We start from the raw sequence: 21,744 nt of genomic DNA on the forward strand, positions 1-21,744 counted from the left end.
GGATTTAAGGAGCATTTGTACACAGATTGAAGGTACCCTACCCCCTTGCTCTGCTGCCCTTCTTATTATCCTTTCTTGCCCTATCCTTATTGCCCTTTCTCCTCTTATTATCAAACATTCTGTCAGCTCTGAACTACATTCTCCAATGCTTCAAGCCAAAGAGACAGTGGTTTTCTCCCTTAGGCCTAGCCTCCCTGTAGTACTTAGGGGTATACTGGGAAGAGTTCTCTGTGAGTATAGATCTTATTCAGTAGTATTCCTTTCTTTCAGTTATCAAATGTCCCACATTTCTGCCTGCTTTTGGTAACTTTTCCGTGTCTTTGAATAAATTTTATTTTGTCCAGATTTTTTTGTCCATTGTTATCTGTGGGCAAGTTAGTCCAATACAAGATCATTCATCCTTAGTGGATTCATGTCAATATATGGCAAAACCAATACAGTATTGTAAAGTAAAATAAAGTAAAAATAAAAATTAAAAAATAATAATAATAAAAATAAAAACATACACACACAAAAAAAGAAACAGAAGTCAGTGAAATTTATTTTTAGGTATTATGAATATATAAAGTTTGTACACTTTTTCAATAAAAGATTTGAAAGTAAAATACCATAGTAACTTTAATATATAATGGGAAGTGTTACAGAAATGAAAGAATTAAATGCAAACTGAAAACATTAAAAATCAGAATTTATAGGTAGAAAGAAAGATAAACATACAAATGCAGCCAGAAAACTTTTTTTAAAAGACATATAAATGGGCCTCTCAGAACATTAAGGGCAGAATGCAATTATGTATTACTTAAGCAGCAGTCTTAAATAGAAATATATATTTAGTTACCAGAAGGACTTCAGTTGTGAAATCAGATATTCATCCATTGTCTTTTGGAAGTATTTTTCCATTTGGCCTGAAAAGTTGTGTCTTTTTTTTTTAACTTAACATTTCTGACCTTTATTATTTCTTAGAAAATAAAATAACGATCTAACCTCCCTTCTGCTTTTATTTTTTTCCTTCTCCTTTGTTTTAGTTGTTTGCATAACTGGTCTTAAATGAGATAAGAGTGAAGAGACTTACTAGAGCCATCTCTGGAAAAGAGTATTCCCCCATTCCACTGGAAACTACCCTACGGAGCACCATATTTGACCATATCTGTTTTGAGGACTCATTATGAACAAAGAAGTCTCCCAGGTAGGAACTGTAACTCTATTTTTAAAGAACTTTGTTTCATGGAAAGAGACAGACATTGCCATTTTTGTCACTTAATTTTTGTCTATATGACCATAACTTAATTTTTTAAAAGCTGTTGCCTTTTTGCTAGTTTACTATAAACTGTTCTACTGTGCACATGCAAGTAAATATCAGATACTTATTTTTTTGTTTAAAGATAGCTGTAGTCAGGAAAGCTGATTTTAATCTTTTTTTTTTAATGCCAATGTATTTTTCACAAGTTAGAACAATGTGAAGCTGATTTTTGGAAGACGTGTACAGTGTATCTACAGTTTCCCCATGTTCTTTTAAGATAACTGGAGTCATCTAGTTTTACAGATCTACAAGGAAACGTTGAAGGTATTTGAGGGTATTTTTGCCAAATTGTTTTAATGAGATAGCTACTATAAATGTGTTTCATCTGCTGACTGTTTTTCCTAAATAGAGTATTTCCACAAGGCAAATGCATTTGTATTTATCTCTTATGTTAAAAAATTAAATTTTAAATTAAGTATGAGGAATTTAAAGTATTGGGTTTAAAACTTATTTTGTTTTCTTCTTCTTATCTATTTGCTAATAGAAAACCAAAAAATACTTTTTTACGCTTTCCCCAAACTTACTCTTTTCCATCTAGGAAAAAAATGCAAAGGTTGGAAACATTGTTTCTTGATCTGTAGAATAAACTTTTAGTGGTAAACATAAATTTGTTAAATACATTGTTTCAAACATTATATATTTTTAGAAGTTAAGTTGCCAAGTCCTTGATAATGTCTTCATTATTAGTGTAATAAATTTAAAGAATGTGCACAGAATTTTCTTTTATAAAAAGCAATTTTAAAAGTCTGATAGTTAATAGAATAAATGAAACAAGATAAAATGAGTCTGATTCAAAGACTCTGTTTCTTTGCTTTTGCTGTTTATTCATGGCCATAAAGATTAAGATATGGGCACGTTGTTTATGACAGAGGCTTAAGAAGCCAGGGCTCTTTTCTGGGCCAGGGATAACCACCATCTGAGTTTTGGTTCCTGCTTTGTGGGTTCAGAGAGAATTTTTGTTTCCAGATGTTTAAGGACATCCCTGTTCAGTCATTAGCTTTAAAATATCTGTTCGTTTTTTTTTTTTTAACAAAAAATTAGACATACAAGGAAATAAAAAAATATGACCCATACACAGGAAAAATAGCCATTAGTAAAGGAAGCCCAGACATTGTATTTATTAAACAAAGAAGTAAAAGTAGATAAGTCGGATTTCATCAAAACTGAAAACTTTAGGTCATCAAAAGTTAACCATAGTTTGGCAGAAATCAATGCAATATTGTAAAGCAGTTATCCTTCAACTAAAAATAAATTTAATTTTTTAAAAAGTTACTATAAAGAAAATGAAAAGATAATTCACAGAATGGAAGAAAATATTTGCAAATCATATCAGATTAGGATCTAGACATGAATATAAAGAACTCTTATGACTTAAAAAAAACACAGCCAAATTTAAAAATAGGCAAAGGATTTGAATAAAAATTTCCTCAAAGATATGCAGATGGCTAGTAAGCATATGAAAAGATGGTTAGCCATTAACAGTTGTCATTTAGTTGCTAAGTCATGTCTAACTCTTTTTAACCCCGTGGACTGTAGCCCACCAGGCTCCTCTATTAATGGAGTTTTCCAGGCAAGAACCCATTGGAATGGGTTGCCATTTCCTTCTTCAGGGGGTCTTCTGACCCAGGGATCAAACCCATGTCTCTTAAATTGGCAGGTAGATTCTTTGCCACTTAGCCACCAGGGAAGCCCCCACTAGTAATTAGGGAAATGTAAAACAAAACTATATTGAAATACCATTTCATATATACCAGGGTGACTATAATTAAAATAAACAGAAAATAAAAATTTTGGGTGAGGATGTGGAAAAATTGGATACTTGGGCATTGCTGGTGAGAATTTAATGTATAGCCACTGTGGAAGACAGTTTGACAGTTCCTCAAAAAGTTAGAGAGTTATCAATAAAACATGACGTAGTGGTTTCATATCTGAGAGAACTGAAACCGTGTTCACACAAAAATTTGCACATAAATGTTCATAGTAGCATTGTTGTTTAATAGCCCCAATAATGGAAAACCTAAGTGGCCATCATTTGATGAGTAGGTACACAAAATGTGCTATATCCAAACATGTGAAATTACTCGGCCATAAAAAGGGCAATAGAAGTCCTGAAATCCCCATCTGTTTTTATCACATGAGAAAGAATTTAATTGTCATTGAAATGAAAAGACAAAAGTGAAAACTTTTTTAAAGATCTTAGATATTTGAGGACTCCAGTTTGAGAAATATTCTTTATGGCAGTTACCCAGTGCAGGAACTCTCTATTTATCATGATTTTTCCTGTGTGATATTATCAGCTGAAGGAAAGTGAAAGCGTTAGTTGCTCATGTCTGACTTTTCAACCCCATGAACTGTATGTAGCCCACCAGGCTCCTCTGTCCATGGAATTCTCCAGGCAAGAATACTGGAGGGGGCAGCCATTCCTTTCTTCACAGGGGATCTTCCCAACCCCAAAATCCAACCCTGGAGAAGTTTAACTCAGTGTCCCTTCATGTCTATGCTCTGTGCTAACTGCTTGGTAGCATTTTAAAGTACATTGTTAGTGTTGCTTATTAATTAATTGTTATTTTTCAGATTATGCAATCCTCAGCTTCATCTGGGAGATGAGTGACAAATTTCATATGTAGAAATCTATAATTCAACTGAAATATATAGCACTGACCTATTTCTTCAGCCTCATCTATTTGGCTTAGTCTGGTCCATTTGAACAGAGGTAGATGTGGTTTCTGGTTTCTAAAACTGCTCTCTAGAGAGTGCATGAGATTGTGTATAACTTAGCAACTCTTTTTAAATCAACAGGGTACTTTTAGTTAGAAACCATACCTCTGTTTTTAAAAGGTGATATGTAAATTGGCTTCCTGAAACCAGCATTTCTTTTCTTAATGAACCTTGTTTAAGTTCCCTACTGCCAGATATAAAGCCATTCCACAAATAGAACAGCTATAAAAGTTTTCACTCATCAGAGGTTTTGCATTCCACTATCTGTTTATTGTGTTTTGTAAATAGAAAGTAGTTAATACCAGAATCATATCATCAGCAAATTGTTGGTGACTTTCTCATAGCTTCTTACTATTGGCCCTTATTTTGGTAGGCCAGATATTGAATTGCTGTTGAATTGTTGTCTGATGTTTCCTCAGCCCCAGAATTTCAGATAAATTTAGCAGATGTCAGTCTGCAGCCAGTAGTAGCATGGTATGGGCAATCTGTTTTAAATCTAGATTTATTTGTTGCCAGAATTGTACAAACTATGAGATTGTATTGCTTATATTTACAGTTGTGTAAATACATGTCTTTGTGTCTCTATCGTACTGTGAAATATTGTAGGTTTCTTCAAAATAGATCTTATTAACCTTTTCAGAATTAGAAAAGATATTCTCATACTTCTAGACCAAAAAGATAGTTTCTTTTTTTTTCCCCACTGGGGAAAGAGGATTTCAAGAAAGCTCAATTTCTCAATTATAGAAAAGAATTCCAAAGCATTAGGAAAGATTTCAGAAAATATTAATTGTAAAAAAATCTTAAACATTCTTTAAAAAATTTAAATGTCATATTAGTAAAATAACTCGCTTTTAATTTATCACCTGTTTTGGCTTCTGTAACTTTTAGACATTATGCTACATCTTGGATATACAGTAAAAAGATCTAGTAATTTTTTTGGGGGGGGTTCACAGTCTAGAAGAGGCAACAAGCAAGAGAATTACAATTTTACAGCGTATAAGCATAAGAAATACATGCCCAGGAGTATTTTGAGAGCCTGTAGAATTCAGATAGGTTGATTCTTAGATAGGTAGAACCTAATGTCTTAAGTAACAGAGAAGATGAGCAGCTAAGTAAAACTGAGCTTTAAGTAAGAGTTAGCAAACTCTTGGATTTTAGCAGACTCTCAATTCTTTCATTTTTCTTTCTTGTTCATCATTGGCTTCTCTCTTGTATTTCTACTTTTGTTGAAAAGTTTAGAGTTGATAATTCTTCATTATTATTAATTTGTCACATGATTTCTTTTTTGTTTTAATTTTGAAATATATTTTATTTCTATGTAAAAATAAAATTCAGTGACTTCTTTACTTCTGTGATATCTGGTTAACCTCATTTATGTTCCTGTGACTTTTCACAGGGAAAGATGTTAGCCATCTTATTCATTAAAATAATATGTCACTTAACTGATTATTCTTGTTTTGTGTTTGAGAATGGTCTTTCAACATCTTTTTTTGTTGTGGTTGTGATTTCAAGTCTGGTATATTTATCTTTGCATTGAGGTTGTCTACCTTCAATTGTAATTATTTTCCTTGTCCTATAGATTTTTCCTCTCCCCCACCACAGGAGGTTTAATAAATGTTTTCCTCTGATGACATTAATCCATAATGCAGCTCATCTCATTTATTTATCATTAATAGAAACCCGGAACTTAAAAGTCCATTATGTTTATACATGTTGAATTTGAGGTGACAGTGGAATGTCCAAATGGAAATGTCCATTTAGCAGCTAGAAACTTATTTAGATAGCAAGTCCCTGAGATCAGAAAGATTATGCTTGCCCTTTGTGCAGGAAGTCTTAGAATGAAAATCAGACCTTGTTACTCCTCTGTTCTTAACCCTCCAATGATTGGCTAATTCACTCAGAGTAAAGCTAAAGTCTTTAAAAGCTGAGACCTTACATGAGGCAGCCTTGTCTCCCGCTTCTCACTCCCCAGTTTTACCCACACTGATCTCTTTCATATTTTTCAAAAAGTATAGTTACGTTCCACCCTTCAGGCTGTACAGCCCTTCCGCTGCCAGGAGCACTCTTCCTCCAGATGTCATTCTCTCTTCCTCACCTCCTTGAAGTCTTTGCTCACATCTCACCTTCTTAGGGCTTCCCTGGTGGCTCAGACAGTAAAAAATCTGTAGTGCAGGAGACCCAGGTTTCATCCCTGGTTTGGGAAAATCCTCTGGAGAAGGAAATTGAAACTTACTCCAGTATTCTTGCATGGAGAATTCCAGGAACAAAGGAGCCTGGCAGACTACAGCCCATGGGGTTGCAGAGTTGTACATGACTGAGCACACACACTCTGATACTTTCTCAGTAAGGCGCCTCCTAACTACTGTATTTTAAATTGCTGCCCTTCTTCCATAAACCTAAGCCTCTATTTTTACCTTATTTTCCTCCATTTTACCACCTTTTCATATACTCTGTAATTAACTTTTTCACTTTCTCTCTCTCCTTCACAGTAGAATGAAACTTTATGAAGACAGTGAATTTTTATAAGTTTCATGCAGAATTGTATTCCCACCACCTAGAACAGAAGCTGGCAAATAGTAGGAGTTCAGTGGGTCTTCCCAGGTTGTGCTAATGTTAAAGAACCCTCCTATCAATGCAGGAGACGCAGGTTCAATCCCTGGATCAGGAAGATCCCCTGAAGGAGGGCATGGTAACCCACTACAGTATTCTTGCCTGGAGAATCCCATGGACAGAGGAGCCTGGCAGGCTATAGTCCATAGGGTTGCGAAGAGTCAGACATGACTAAAGCGACTTACTATACAGCATAGGAGCTCAATAAATACTTGTTGCTGGGTTAAGTTAGGCTCTCCACACTGACATCAGTGTAAAGTTTCTGACTAACGTTTACCTTTGCAGGGAGGATGGGATATTACCAAGGTTTTTAAAGTCTTTCCTTAGTATTGAAACTAAACTTAGCATATATAATCTATGTGTCTATATGGACTCTATGTAGTATATTTTATATATATGTATAATCTGTTTATACATAGGTTATATTGGTTGGGCTAATGCTGATTGGACAAACATTTAATCACTCATTCACCAAATTCTATAATGGACACAAAATAGATGGGAGCTGGTGCAATCTTTGTGTATTATGTTGGGGGCTTTAGAGTTATCCTGTGGACAGTCAAGATTAAGGGAAGAGTTTTAAGCAAGAGGTTGACCTGACTTATGTTTTTGATAGCCTGCTTGGGTGGCTCAGGAAGACCACCTGGGAAACTATTTTGATAGTTGCACAAGAGGTGAGAGGAGACTGTAAGTATAGGATGGAAATAAAAATTGACACATCTTAATGTTTGATTGCATGTCGGTTGTGAGAGAAGAGGCTGGAATGACTCCAGTGTACCAACTGTGAGAAAAAGAAATACATGAGGAGGAGATGTTAAGTTCATTTTGGAAAGTTGAATTTGAAGTGTCTGTGTGACATCTGGATAGAGTTATCCAGTAAGGAGTGGGTTGTGAGTCTGAGACCCAGGAGATCTGCTCGGGAGATAGAGATTTGGGAGTAATTGGTTTAGAAATGTTTTTTGAAACCATGATTCAGAGAGTGATATCCCCCCAAAGTAATGTATAATATGAGGGGAAAAGAGGACTGGAACACTAGAGCCTTGAAGAAATCTAACACAGTCTAATCCAACTGGGCAAAAAGCACTGAGAATAAGGTAAGTAGAAAACCATACTACTTCTGCTGATCTCTCAGGTCATGGCTTAAACGTAAGTTTGTCAGAGAAGCCTCAGTTGGTCACCCAGTTAAAAATAGGTCTCTTCTATTGTTTTTCTCTATGAATCCTGTTCTTTTTCTTTATGACTTTTATCATTGTAGAAAATTACATATTATTTTGTGTTTTCCTTGTTTGTGTTTCCCACTTCATGAGGGCAGAAACCTTTATTTTCCTATCTACAGTTTACTCAACTCCTAGCACAGTGCCTAAGATATGATAGATGCTTGATTTATTTATTAAGTGAGTGATGAAAGTGTGGGATCACAGAAGTCAATGGGTGACAATATTTCCAGAAGGAAGCAGTTTCAGATGCTGCTCCGAGCAGCCCAGTAAAGTAATAGTAATAATAGTTAGTGTCAGTAAATGAAGAAATGAAAAGTGTCCTTTGTATTTTTCAATGAGAAAGTATGGGATGAGTTATCCACTAATGAATACTACCCCTCATGGAGCTCTTGGTCTAAAGGGGAGATAATTACAATAACCAACAGTTACTTAGTGCACCCTTTCCATGCACTTTTCATTCAGTCCTCACTACAGATCTAAAGACACTTGTTCCTTGGAAGAAAAGCTATGACAGATCTTGACAGCCTATTAAAAAGCAGAGACATTACTTTGCCGACAAAAGTCCGTATAGTCCAAGCTATGGTTTTTCCCGTAGTCATGTATGGATGGTAGAGTTGGACCATAAGAAGGCTGAATGCTGATGCTTCTGAGCTGTGGTGTTGGAGAAGACTCTTGAGAGTCCCTTGGATTGCAAGGAGATCAAACCAGTCCATCCTAAAGTAAATCAAATGTGAATATTCATTAGAAGGTCTGATGCTGAAGCTAAAGTTTCAGTACTTTGGCCACTTGATATGAAAAGCCAAGTCTTTAGAAAAGACCCTGATGCTAGGAAAGATTGAAGGCAGGAGGAGAAGGGGATGACAGAGGACAGGATGGTTGGATGGCATCACTGACTCAATGGACATGAGCTTGAGCAAGCTCCAGGAGATGGTGAAGGACAAGGGAAGCCTGGCGTGCCACAGTCCATGGGGTCTCGAAGAAGAATCTAACACGACTGAGCAACTGAACAACAACTTAACAAAGTATAGTTATTATTTGTAAGTTACCGATGAGGAAATAGGTTTAAGGAGATTAAGCGTTTTGCCCAAGAATAGGCAGGTAGTGATTAAACAGGGCCTTTCTGACCCTAATGCCCATGCTTTTACCATGCTCCAGTAGGAGAATCAGGCTGATTCTTTACCACCAAAGAGATACCTTGTAAGTGCCATTTGAGTAGGAATGGTTTTGCTGCTGTTTATAGGACACATTAGAAGTGAGAATGACCTGAATTAAGAAATAGAAGGATCTTGCATGAATCTAGAATGAGGTATTAGCTTCTAAGCAAGAATCAAAACTGTATTTGAGAATGAAGAAAGAGGAGACGTTGTAGGATCTTTGTTAATAAAGACTTGACAGGACATTGATACAAAATGAGGAGTAAAAAAGAAAAGTAAAGAATAACTAAAGATTGCAGTCCTAGAAGCTGGAGATTTTCATGACCTTTACATCTAATATGGAGAAATTAAAAATGTGCCTCTTGGGCTACATGGAATAATAAATTCATGATTAGAATTCTAGGTATTTTTATACTGAAAAGGGGACATGAAAATCTTTGGTGTTAAGAAAGAGCTAGAGACAAAGTAAGTTTTAGGACTAGAGAGAGAAAAAGGATTTACTCAGACATTAATTAAAGCCATGTGAGAAATTCTTAGGGATCTCAACTTTACAAGCATGACTACTACTAATTATGCAGCACTGTAGCTGTTTAATAATTTTAGAATTTAAGGAAAAGTTAAAGATTTTTCCCACTTAACAAGAGTTTCCTCTCCTTTCTCAAGGGTAGATGGAGTGGAAGAGAATGAGCAGTGTATAGTTTGGCACTAATAAAGTCTAAGGGCAGTGATGAACATAAGGCCAGAGGCAGGAACCCGAGTTTCATTAGAGATTCTATAGAGAATAGTGTTGATAGGGACAGATCAGAAGGGATCTTTCAGTGCAGTCACTAGCCGGCATAGCACGTAAGAGAGACCTGGCTGGCGTGCTAGGGGAAATGACTCCGTGTTCTCTGGCATCTATACCAAGATCCTAACATAGACTAAACACTTGATCTTTGTCGCCTGACTGCATAGACACAAGGTTAGAAGTATAGAATTCAAAGTTGGGAAGTACAATTCAAAATCCAAAGCTAGTTCATCGCTTTAACTTTTAATTATATATGTATTATTTCTTTTTCTCTCAATATAAAACCTCAAACCTTAGGAGTAAAAAGTTGCTTTAAGTCCTTTTCAAAACAGTCTAAAATAAATAAAAAAGTAATTTCTGATTCTCATAGGGTCATTTTTTTGCATTTACATATGAAGTGATTTTTCTCTTAAAAACATCTCATTGGGTATTTAATTATTCTAGGAATATTTTCATCCTAATTGATCTCTATGGTCTTATAAAGGGTGACTAATTTTATTTTACAGGGATGGAGAAGAAAGTGTAGAAACACTAATAGCTGATGGCTCTTGTGCTTTTATATAAATGTGGATGCTTTTATGATGGCTGTAATTATCTGCTGAGAAACTGCAGTGTTTAGATATATTTTGACATAAAGGGAGCTTTCTGTCTCCTTATGGTTGGAAACTTCATTAGGGTGGGTTTCTTATCATTTTCCTTCCTTTTTAGGTGTGAAGTTTTTCAACATGAGTGGCCTTGGGGACAGTTCATCTGACCCTGCTAACCCAGACTCACATAAGAGAAAAGGGTCACCATGTGACACACTGGCATCAAGGTAGGAACACTCTTTCTTAGTCTTATTTCTGACAGAGCTGCTTTACCATTTTCATTGTCACTTTCGAGCTTGCTTCGTCTGTAAGTTTACCGGCCTTCTCTGAGTCCCTTATACTCAGCATGTTCTCTTCCTTCCCCAGGGCTGGTTTGCTCCCTCTAGATTTCCTGTATTCAACACCTGTGCATTCTCCAAATATCAGTGTAGTCATTATTTTTTAAAAGGGAGCCTTCTCTTCCTTCCATAACTACTAGGTCAAACCTCCTCTATTCGTGTATGTATTTCACATGTATTTTTAGAGCTATGATCCATAATTTCAGGGTTTTACTAGCTTGTGTACTTATTTAATGAGGCCCATGGCTTCTCTGCTACATGCTGTACTGTTGTAAGAACTTTGTCCTCGCTCACCGTTTTATCCCTAGTTCCCAGCACAGTGTGTAGCTTATATATAGTAAGGCCACAGAAAGTATTTGGCAAAGGAATAAATAAATCTACTGTACATTTTTTAACTGCCATCTCAGTACCTTAGTGGTACAAAGAAATATTATTAGTGGGACAAAGAAATAAATTGTTAATATCAGGATTTTAAAGAATGAGTATTTTTAGAATTAAATATCTCTGTTTTAACAGAACATGGTCATCTGAAATAGGCAAAAGAGAGTTATTGCTAAGGAGGCTCTAATAAATGCCAGATAAAGATAGAACTTCAGTCAGATCAAAACAGCAGCTTCCTACCGGAGAGAAGAGTGGGGATTTTATTCCACTCACCTCTGAGGATCTGGAGCAAAGTCTCTCAACCTCCACACTATTGACATTGTGGACAAGATAATTCTTGGTTGTGGGAAGCTATCCTGTGTGTTGTAGGATGTTTAACAGTATCCCTGGCTTCTACACAATTAGACGCCAATAGAACTTTATATCAGTTATGATACCAAAATGTCCTTCCAGTTATGATAATCAAAAATGATAATCCAAACATTTTCAAATACCCCTGGGGACAGAGAAAGCAATATGGCCCCCAGTTGATAATCATTGATCAGAGTATAAAATAGCAGAAGACTCTTCTTTCATTGGATTACATGCGTTTTTCTCATGGGGCAACCAAGAAAGAATTTTTACGGGAGATTGCCAGGGTTTCAGGCTGGGGAAAGAAAAGTGACTACTTCTGTTGTTGCATTCAGAGAACTGTTATAGAGCGATGGTAACCTAAGTACTCATAATCAAGCCTTTGTTGTCAGAGTTAATGTTCCTGTTTATTTCTTATATGTCAGTCCTTCTTAATTAAAGAATAAATAAATAAACATATTGTGTTTTAGGACTTCCCTAGTAGCTCAGCTGGTAAAGAATCAGCCTGCAATGCAGGAGACCCCAGTTTGATTCCTGGGTCGGAAACATCCCCTGGAGAAGGGGTATACTACCCACTCCAGTATTTTGGGTATTCCCTGGTGGCTTAGCTGGTAAAGAATCTGCCTGCAATGCAGGAGACCTGGGTTCAATCCCTGGGTTGGAAAGATTCCCCTGGAGAAAGGAACGGCTATCCACTCCAGTATTCCAGCCTGGAGAAGTCCATGGACTGTATAGTCCATGGGGTTGCAAAGATTCGGACATGACTGAGCGACTTCCACTATTGTGTTTTACTTGAAATTTTTATTTGCGGGGAAATTTTTAATCTATAAAAAAAATTAGAGACTAGGAAACTACCCACTACATGTAATTGATAATATTTTGTCATATTCTTAGTATTTTGTTAATATAATATTGTATTTGCAGTTTTAAGTAAAAGTAGTAAAAGGGTTAATGATTAAACTGATTTGTCTCTAATTCTTTCAGTCTGTTTTTAATGATTATGTATATTTATAAGTATCCATGAACAATATAGAATATTTGTTAAATTTATATATTATATAATACTGTATATATTTTTCTTTGGAAATAAAGATACGTAGATTTATTCAGTTCTGTTAACTTTTGATAAATATTGTATTACACAAAATACCATATTTGAAGAATCTGTTTCCCAACAGCTAGACATTCCCTATGGGTAAATAGCCTTTTTGTTACAAATTTTCATTCTTACAGCTAGCACTACAGCAAACATGAACATCCTTGTACATACCTACTATTTTATACATAAAACTTTCGTTAGAATCTGTGTACCTTTTTATGTTAACTGTGTTCTTACCAGATTATTCTTCAAATGACAGTCATTGAGAGTTGCCTTTTTTCTTGCATCTTTACCTCACTATTTTTTCCTCACTTTAAGTTTTTGCCATCCTGATGGGTGTGGGGTTATAATTTTAAGTACATTTCCCTGATAAGTAGATAAGTTGATTACGATTTTTGTTTTTATTGCTCCTTATATTTTCCCTTCTGTGAATTACCTGGTTGTATCTCTTGCCCATATTTCTTCTGGGTAGTTTGTGCTTTGCTTTTTTTTTCCTTTTTTATTTATAAGAGTTATTTTTAATTTTCTAGTTAAATTCTTACTCTTTTTTGCTTACATTTGATGCAAATATCTTCTCCCAATCTGTTGATATCCCTTAGAACCTAGGATTTTCATATGTCAAGCTTTTTAGGGTCTTGTCAAGGATTTTTCCCTCTATTTCAAGGCCTTAAATGTATTTTTATACATTTTCTTTTAATATGCATTTAGAATTTTAAATAAACAAGCATTTACATTTATGGGATAAAAATGTAACAACCTATATTTTTTTTCCTGTATGGAATGTCAGTGGCTGTAACCATATCCATTCCCTGCTTTTGTGCTCTTACCTTCATCAGAAACCAAGTTCCTGCATAGATAGGGATCTGACCTGAGCCTTCATGTGATAGTTGCCATGCTCTCTGATGGGGCAAGTCACTCTTCCTTGTTGTTTTTCAAAATTGTTGTTCCTGTTCATGGTCCTTTACTCTCCCGTACAGATTTTAGAGTCAGTTTTTTGTTTCCCTTGATTTTTCTTCCTTGATGGGATTTGAATTAGAATTCCATTTGCTTTTATAAGTTAAACTGGAGAGAACTGACAGCTTTATTTTGTAAATTGTAGAGTGTTGTTATTTATGAATATAAAGGCTTCTCCTTTATTCAGTTTTTCATTGATCTTAAATAATAGTGTATAATTTTCCCCTTTGAATGTCTAGCCCATCTTTAGTTAGATATATTCCAGGGTACCATAGGATTTTTATTGCTTTTAGGAATATCATTTTGTCTATTGTATTTTCTAATTGGCAGTTATTCATGTATAGGAATGCTAATGATTTGGGGATTTTGATCTCATATCCATCCATTGTTCTAAGCTTTCTTATTTGTTTTAATGGCTTTTATCTGCAGATCATCTTTGATGTGTGTGTGTGTGTGTGTGTGTGTGTGTCTATAATCACATCATGATGAATATCAAAATTTTTATTTATATATATGCATATATTTCTCTTCTTAATTGTCTTAAAAATTATTATCCTTGCACTTTTGCTTTAAAAATATTTGAAAACATAGTCTTTGTCAGGTTTATAAGTATGGGCTTCAATTTTATTTATTTATTTATTTTTTATTTTTTTGGGTGAAAAATTGTAATTTATTGAAACTCAACTCAAAAAATATAAGATGCTGTAGTGTACAATATATTACACAAAGCACTCTCAGGCTCACATTCAAGTCAAGTAAGAACTCCATACCCCTTTCCCCAGCCCTCCCACCCTGGGGTCTTAGTATCTGTTCCATACACAATCATGCACACTTAATTTGGAAAAGGAATGGGCTTCAATTTTAAATAAGTGATTTTTTAAAAATTTAGTTAACTAAAATTTTGTGATTTTGAAATTGATGAGTTTGTACATGATTACCATCTTATAATGTTTCTTTTGATTTTGTTATTGTATACTGTCACTCCAAACAGACTGCAAACTAATTAATTACAAAGAACATATGTTAGACCTCAGGGTATTGCCAGCCCTGTGTACAGGAGTTCTAGCTAGGGCAGCTTCTCAGTAATTGTTTGGTGGGGTGAGACGTCTCAAATATCCTTCCTGTTACCTCTCCATTTCTTAACTCTTCTAGGAGAAATGAGAATTAAAATGCCAGTTTTTAAATGGTGGGTAGCTGTGGGCAGTGTTTATTTAACATTAACAATTCAACAAGCGCTTTATTAAATACCTACTATTCAGCCAGCACCATGTGCTTGATGTTTGAAGGATATAAGTGTGAAATATGTTTCCTGTCTTCAAGGAGCTTACAAATCTAGTCAGTCATACCACTCATTCTCTTTCTTAAACCCTTCTGGGCTCTCCTTTGCCCTGAGAATAAATAATCATAATCAAAGTGATGATAATAGATAATATTTGTTGAGCTAATGGTATGTGGCAGGAACTCTGCAAAACATTTCTATGTATAATACCATCTTTTTTAATCCTCACAAATCCCTAGGAGGTAATTAATGTCATTATCCCTATTTTACAGATAAAGAAATGGAAGCTTAGAGAAGCTAAATTGCTGTTAAGTAACTTGTCCAGGGTTACTTAGCTAGTAAATGATAGAGAAAGTTTGAACTTGTGTTTGTAAGCAATCTCCTGTGCTCTTTATTATGGTGTATACAAGAGCCCTGGTGAACCTACTGGACCTTATCGTCCTGCCCTTTTGTTTCTAATCATCTATAATTCAACTATCTTGAGCTACTTATTTTTGCTCTCACTTTTACCTTTGAAAAACCTGTTTTTGCCTTTTAGGAAACTAGCCTCTCCCTACCATTAGGTTTAGACATCTTATTCTCTAGATCTAGGTGCCATCTCTGTGTGCTTCTATAGTATTGTAAATTTGTCACATAGTAGCTTCTTTGTTCTCCCACTTATTGGAGGCTACATCTGATTTACTCCTGGATTGTCAGGACACAGTACCTGGTTATCTTGCACATGATAAAAGTATGGGAGCACTTGTTGAAAAAGCTAATGAGGTTTAAAAAAAAGATGCAATACTTGAGAAGTTAACTTGTAGTAGTATTAACTAGCATGTACATAGTATCAGTGGAAGTAAAGTGGGTTAGTGAGAGGAGAAATGTAGGTGCCCCAAAGCAATGAAGATGTCTTTTCTGTTAAGGTAGAATTTCTTTTTTTCATCTCCACCATTTCTTCAGTTTTTAACTTTATTTGAAAAAAAATCTGTTCTCATTTTCTCTTCTTGCTTATTAGTTATTCCATTTCATGGTGATTTTCCTCATTTCTTTCTTAGGTCATTTTATAGACACCTTACCATTTCATTACTTTTAGCTTCTTGCTTCCTTTATCACCTCTCTGTCTGATCCTCCCCAATTCTATTACTTTTATTTTTCCTTTACTCAACAGTGGTTTCCAGAACTTCAGTTTTACATAAAACTTAATGTTAAAAACAGATTTGGGAGTTCCACAAAATGAATCCAATTTATTTCAGTTGGCATTTAGACCAAGAGATTTAAGCAAGTCATACTTTAGACTGAGTCTACTAAGTAAACCTAGTGTCAATTAGTTTCTCTAAGGTAAAATCAAATGTGTGTGTGTGTGTGTGTGTTATGTTATTCATTTTCTTTTATGCCTCATTTTCAATACTTTGTTGTGAAATTTGTCAAAATATCTCACCGTACATACTTGCTGGGAACATTGTAAGATAAAGTCTTACTGAGTAAAATGGGATTAATTCCTTAATGAAAGATTTAAACGTTAAAGATAGAATGTGTGATTGTTACAGTTTTAAAATTTGGTTTTATTTTGGGATGTGTGCCATTTTGTAGTGTTTTGTCTTACGTAGATAAATACATTTGATCTTTGTTAACTTGGTTCTTTTCAGCTTAACCATGCTGTTATATAAATGCTATTGCTTTTATAGTTTTTTTTAAATTATGAAAAGTAAGTGATAGTTTAATTGTTGCCAGTTAAGAATTGTTTAGCAACTGGTTTTTCCCTCTTTCACCTCTTTTTTTTAATACTATTTGTATATGGAGTCAAATGATTTTGATTGATACTTATAAAACTAAGAACTACTTGTGAGCAAATTTTCTTTCTATATTAGTTTGATAATAGAAAAATTCACTAAAAGTAATGCTTTATTGTCTTTGTATGTGTTAATAAAATTAAGTGCCTGATGACTTGGTTAAATAAACAAGGGGTAAACAAAAATGAGTAATATTCACTTACTACATTTGAGTGAATGTAAAATGCTAGTTGTTTGCACTGTTATCCTTTATTCTCATTATTTTCCTTTAAGATAAATTGAGTTTAATTTTATTTACTATATAATGAGAGCTTATAAGCAGATTTTTTTTTCTATTTCTTTACAACAAAGCAGTATATGAGAGACATTGTTCTTTGTACCTCTGTCTCTAATTAATGATTTACTATTCTTTCATTTTACTTTTTGGAAGCATTTTTTTTTCCTTTTGAAAGGGACCAAGTAATGGTCTGATTATTATAGGAATCAAGATTTTATCAGATTTCCAATTATAATTTCTTTGAAATCTGGGTAGTCAGCCTGCTTAATTTACAACAAACTTATTTGAAAATTCAGATTTTCTATTTTTAGGGAATTATTATTTAGAATGCCTAGTAATTCCAAATGCAACTAGTATATGTACTGCCTGGTTCTTTTACTATCTAGTATTTACTGGTTATTTGAAAGATTCAGTGTATATATATCATTGAGTAAGATATCTGTGATAGCAGTCATTCTCTTTATGTATTTTAGCCAGAATTGTTTTCTGCTCTTTGGCATTTTGTAGTATGTTTTTCAAATACAAATTTAGATTTTTTTCTAAATCTGGCTTTACATTCTAGATGAAAATAAGAATTGCTGTAAATATGTAAGTATCAAATACTTGATCAGAGAAGGAAATACGGTGGTAGAAATGTACAGTAACTGGATTTTCTTTGTGTAACAGCACTGAAAAGAGGCGCAGGGAGCAAGAAAATAAATATTTGGAAGAGCTAGCTGAGTTATTGTCTGCCAACATCAGTGACATTGACAGCTTAAGTGTAAAACCAGACAAATGCAAGATATTGAAGAAGACAGTCGATCAGATACAACTAATGAAGAGAATGGAACAAGGTAGGAAAATAAACAGAAAAACCCTCTGGCTGTGTTCTTTGTTATTAAGACATTTACAGTATGTGATTTTACTTTTTATTACTAAGAAATGGAATTAATTTTGTAATTTTATTAAAGAAGCAGTTTTGGGTAGATGGTATTTATTTTAGAATGTGAATCTGAGACCCTTCTTTTACCACAAAGTGGCTTGTTATCTTGAGAACTGGTTGCCTTGAAACTTTTGAAACCCAGAAGAGTCAGATAAAACTTAGTGACTCAACAATAGCAATCATATGGAATTAAGTCAGGAGATACACGTTGTGGTGTCGGACCCGAGGCTCTGCATAGCGTTGAAAGACAGCAGCTCAGAGGTAGGAGAGTCCCTCCACCTGAATTTAAGCTTATCTCTGCCTTGGCTGTGGTTAAGGGGAACAGCCTTCTCTGAGAAAGTGAAGAAGTGAAGTGAAGTCACTCAGTTGTGTCCAACTCTTTGCAACCCCAGGGACTGCAGCCTGCCAGGCTCCTCTGTCCATGGGATTTTCCAGGCAAGAATACTGGAGTGGGTTGCCATTTCCTTCTCCAGGGGATCTTCCCAACCCAGGGATCAAACCCATGTCTCCCACACTGCAGGCAGACTCTTTACTGTCTGAGCCACCAGGGAAGCTCTGAGAAAACCTTGATTTATTTTTATGGCTCATGTTTATACTATTCGTCTTTACTGGGGACCCCACACCATACAACCTCTGGGTTGCTTACCAGAAACAAAGGCAAAGTGCTTTGAAGGAACATCACCATATCGTACCCCATCAGATTCCCAGAGGAAAAAGTGCTCCTGAGGGAGATTGTGTGCTATAAACTTATGTAACACAAGAAATCATCTGCAGTGAGTAAGAACACAAACAACAAACAGAAGGAATAGGCGCTGAAGAACTTCACGCTAGCAGCAGCATTGTGAAAAGACTGAACGAACAGTCTGTTTTAAAATGGTTGAAGTGATAGGATTTTACGATTTTAGGGGCTGGGTAGTCTAGTGACTCGGAGAAGGCGATGGCACCCCACTCCAGTATTCTTGCCTGGAGAATCCCAGGGACGGCGGAGCCTGGTGGGCTGCTGTCTATGGAGTCACACAGAGTCGGACATGACTGAGTGACTTAGTATAAGCAGCAGTCTAGTGACCACTGATTCAGCAGACAAGAGATGCTGGTATTCTAGGTCTTCAGAGGGGAGAGCCACCCAGAGGCTGTATGGCCCCTTCCCTGCTGGATGTGGACACCCGGACAGGCTGGCTCATCCTCCCTCAGCCGAAGATGGGAGGATTCTGAAGATGGGGAAATGGAGTAGTCCAAAGGGAAGGACACGTAGACACTGACACTGGTATCGGTCCCCAAAGGAAAAGTCAGCTCCTTGCTTTGTCCACACCCTTCACACAGCTGCCAGTCAGGATTTTAGTACCTTACTCTTTAATGTGAATAAAAATCCAGGTATTTGAGGAAAGTCTGTAATATAAAAGAGAATAAATCAAGCAAACAAAAGGGAAAGAAAGGAACTCAGAGGAAGCAGAGATGATACAGGGAACAAAAGAAAAATGTAAAGCCATCCAGCAGTCTTTCACCAACAAAAGGGAGGATATATCATCTATAAAATGCTATAAAATGCAACATTCAAAACAAATAACTTTTGGAACTTAAAATCAGGGTTGCTGAAAAAAACTCAAGCCCATTACCTTGTTTTCTACTCGTTGCCCCCTCATTGTGTCACCTGCAGCCATTCCAGGCACGTTTGCCTCAGGTCTTTGCACTTGCTCTTCTCTCTGTCTGGAATGCTCTTCCTTGGATGTACATAAAGCTTAGTCCTGTATCCCTTCTATGTCATGGTTCAAATATTTTTTCTAAGTGAACTTGTCCCTCACTAACCTGTCTAACACACATACACATGTGTGCATACACACACAAACACCTTTCTACATCTTCCTTGATTTATTTTCCCCACAGTACTTGTTACATCTAACATATTATACATTTTGTTTGTTTATTGTCTGCCTGCCCTCACTGGAGCTTCATGAGAGCAAAGGTTTCTGTTTGTTCACCACTGTGTCCCTAATACCTAAAGCAGTTCCTGGGTACATAGTAGGCTTTTCAGTGAGTATTTGTTGAATAAAAGGATAAAGTGTTGAAAGACAATTTGAAGAAATCCCTTAGAAAGTAAGATAAAAAGGCAAGCAAAGGAAAGCAAGAGAAAGATAAAGGGTAGAACATATCATTAGTCCCAGGGGAAGAAAAAAACAGGCCATCTAGAAGGGAAGAAATTATAAGAAGTAATACAAAAACAAAAAAATTCTCAGAATTAGAGGCTGTGCGTTTCCAGATGGAAAGCGTACATGTCATGTGCAGCACAATGACTGAAAAAGAAAGAAGAAGACCTCACACCAATCCAGTTTCTAGACACCAGAGAGAAAAAACAAGAGAAAGGGAAAAAACAGACACATACTGGATTACTTTCAGAAGGATCCAGATTTCTAAATAACAACACTGAAAATGAGAATCCTGGACCTAGAATTATGCGTTCATCCAAATGAAGTATGGGTACAAAATAAAGACAGTTTTCAGACATTTAAAGCCTCCAAAACATTATCTCCTATGTACTTTGTTTCAGAACTATCTATCAAGGGCTTCCCAGGCAGTTCAGTGGTTAAGGCTCTACTTCCAGTGCAGGGAATGTGGGCTCAGTCCCTGGTCAGGAAACTAAGATCCCACATGCTGCATGGTGCAGCCAAAAAATAAAAATTAAAAAGAAATATCTATTAAGACCAAGGTAGTAAACCAAGAAAGAAAGGCATTGGATCTTAACCCAGGGAAACCGTGGAATCATAACACAAGAAAGGTAGAAGGAAACCAAGGGTCACAATTGAGCAGCAGACTGAAGAAGTAGCCAGTCCCAGTTGGAGGAGGCAAACAGAGGGCTCCGGGAGGAATATGTCCATGGGGAAAACGTGGGACTCATAGGAATATGTGATGACTGAGCAAATTGAGAGGAACTTTTCAGTCTGGTGGAGAGTTTAGAGATGAGTCAGACTTCACAGAAAAACTAAACCATAAAACACAAGAATTGTAAATTACAGTACATACCTTGACTCATTTATGGACTGTATGTAGCCATAGTAACATAGATATTAAATACTGACTGCTCTAAAAATTATTGTAACTATATTAGGAGGATATAAAGAGGGAAAGTGTGTGTCTAGGTGGTTGATGTAAGTAAATTATGATAGCATGTTAACAGATTGTCTAACATGGACACAATCAGGATGTAGCAAATAACCATGTTATTGAAAAATAAAGAATGTATTGTTAGGATACAGGCAAGGCTATTATTTCAAGAGATCCAATGTACAGTGGCTTTAACAAGATAGGCTAGGTGTGTGTCAGATTTTCAGATTCCTTCCCTCTCTTGGGCTGTGCCACTCCTAGGGTATTGCCCCTGTCCATGTCAAACATGGCTCACCTGTGCACGTCCCAGACGACAAGAAGGGGAAGGAAAACCGGAAGGTATGCTTCTTTCTCTTTGAGGACAAGACTCAGAAATTGTGTGTCACTTCTGTTCACATGCCTTAGGCTGGTCGATATAGCCGCTTCTAGCCACTCCTGCCTTAAGTTTTGCCTAAAATTTTATGTTTTACTTTTCATGCATAGTTACTTCATAATGTACTTGGCTTTGGAAGTTTATATTCTTTTGGAATTGTTTCTTTTAAAAAACAACAACAACAACAAAAACCTGTCTTAATGTTACACATACATGAAATGATGAAGGAAGTGTTTCTTAGAACTAGATGAGAAACTCCCATGCTATAATAATTTAAAAATAAATAGCCCAATTAAATGAAGTCGCTCAGTCATGTCCAACTCTTTACAACCCCGTGGACTGTAGCCTACCAGGTTCCTTTGTCCATGGGATTCTCCAGGCAAGAATACTGGAGTGGGTTGCCATTTCCTTCTCCAGGGAATCTTCCCGACCGAGGGATCAAACACGGGTCTCCCGCATTGCAGGCAGACACTTTACCCTCTGAGCAACCAGGGAAACCAATTAATAAATGGGCAAAGGCTCTGGATAG

The 21,744-nt window shown here is 35.9% G+C and overlaps 1 protein-coding gene across 13 annotated transcripts in view; it reads left to right on the plus strand.

The window, feature by feature from the left end:
* NCOA1 (nuclear receptor coactivator 1) overlaps positions 1-21,744 on the plus strand; it is a 220,385-nt gene that overhangs the window by 111,459 nt on the left and 87,182 nt on the right. For 11 of the 13 annotated variants that reach the window (XM_060411940.1, XM_060411945.1, XM_060411935.1 and 8 more), the window contains exons 4-5: positions 10,495-10,600; positions 17,491-17,657. In XM_060411940.1, coding sequence (XP_060267923.1) covers positions 10,495-10,600; positions 17,491-17,657 — 273 coding nt within the window. Of the gene's footprint in view, positions 1-1,025; positions 1,187-10,494; positions 10,601-17,490; positions 17,658-21,744 lie in introns of all 13 variants that reach the window. The other 2 variants (XM_027966558.3, XM_042245865.2) reach the window with 1 other exon arrangement.

Source organism: Ovis aries, chromosome 3 (genome assembly GCF_016772045.2).
Source record: "Ovis aries strain OAR_USU_Benz2616 breed Rambouillet chromosome 3, ARS-UI_Ramb_v3.0, whole genome shotgun sequence".
Lineage (NCBI taxonomy): Eukaryota > Metazoa > Chordata > Mammalia > Artiodactyla > Bovidae > Ovis > Ovis aries.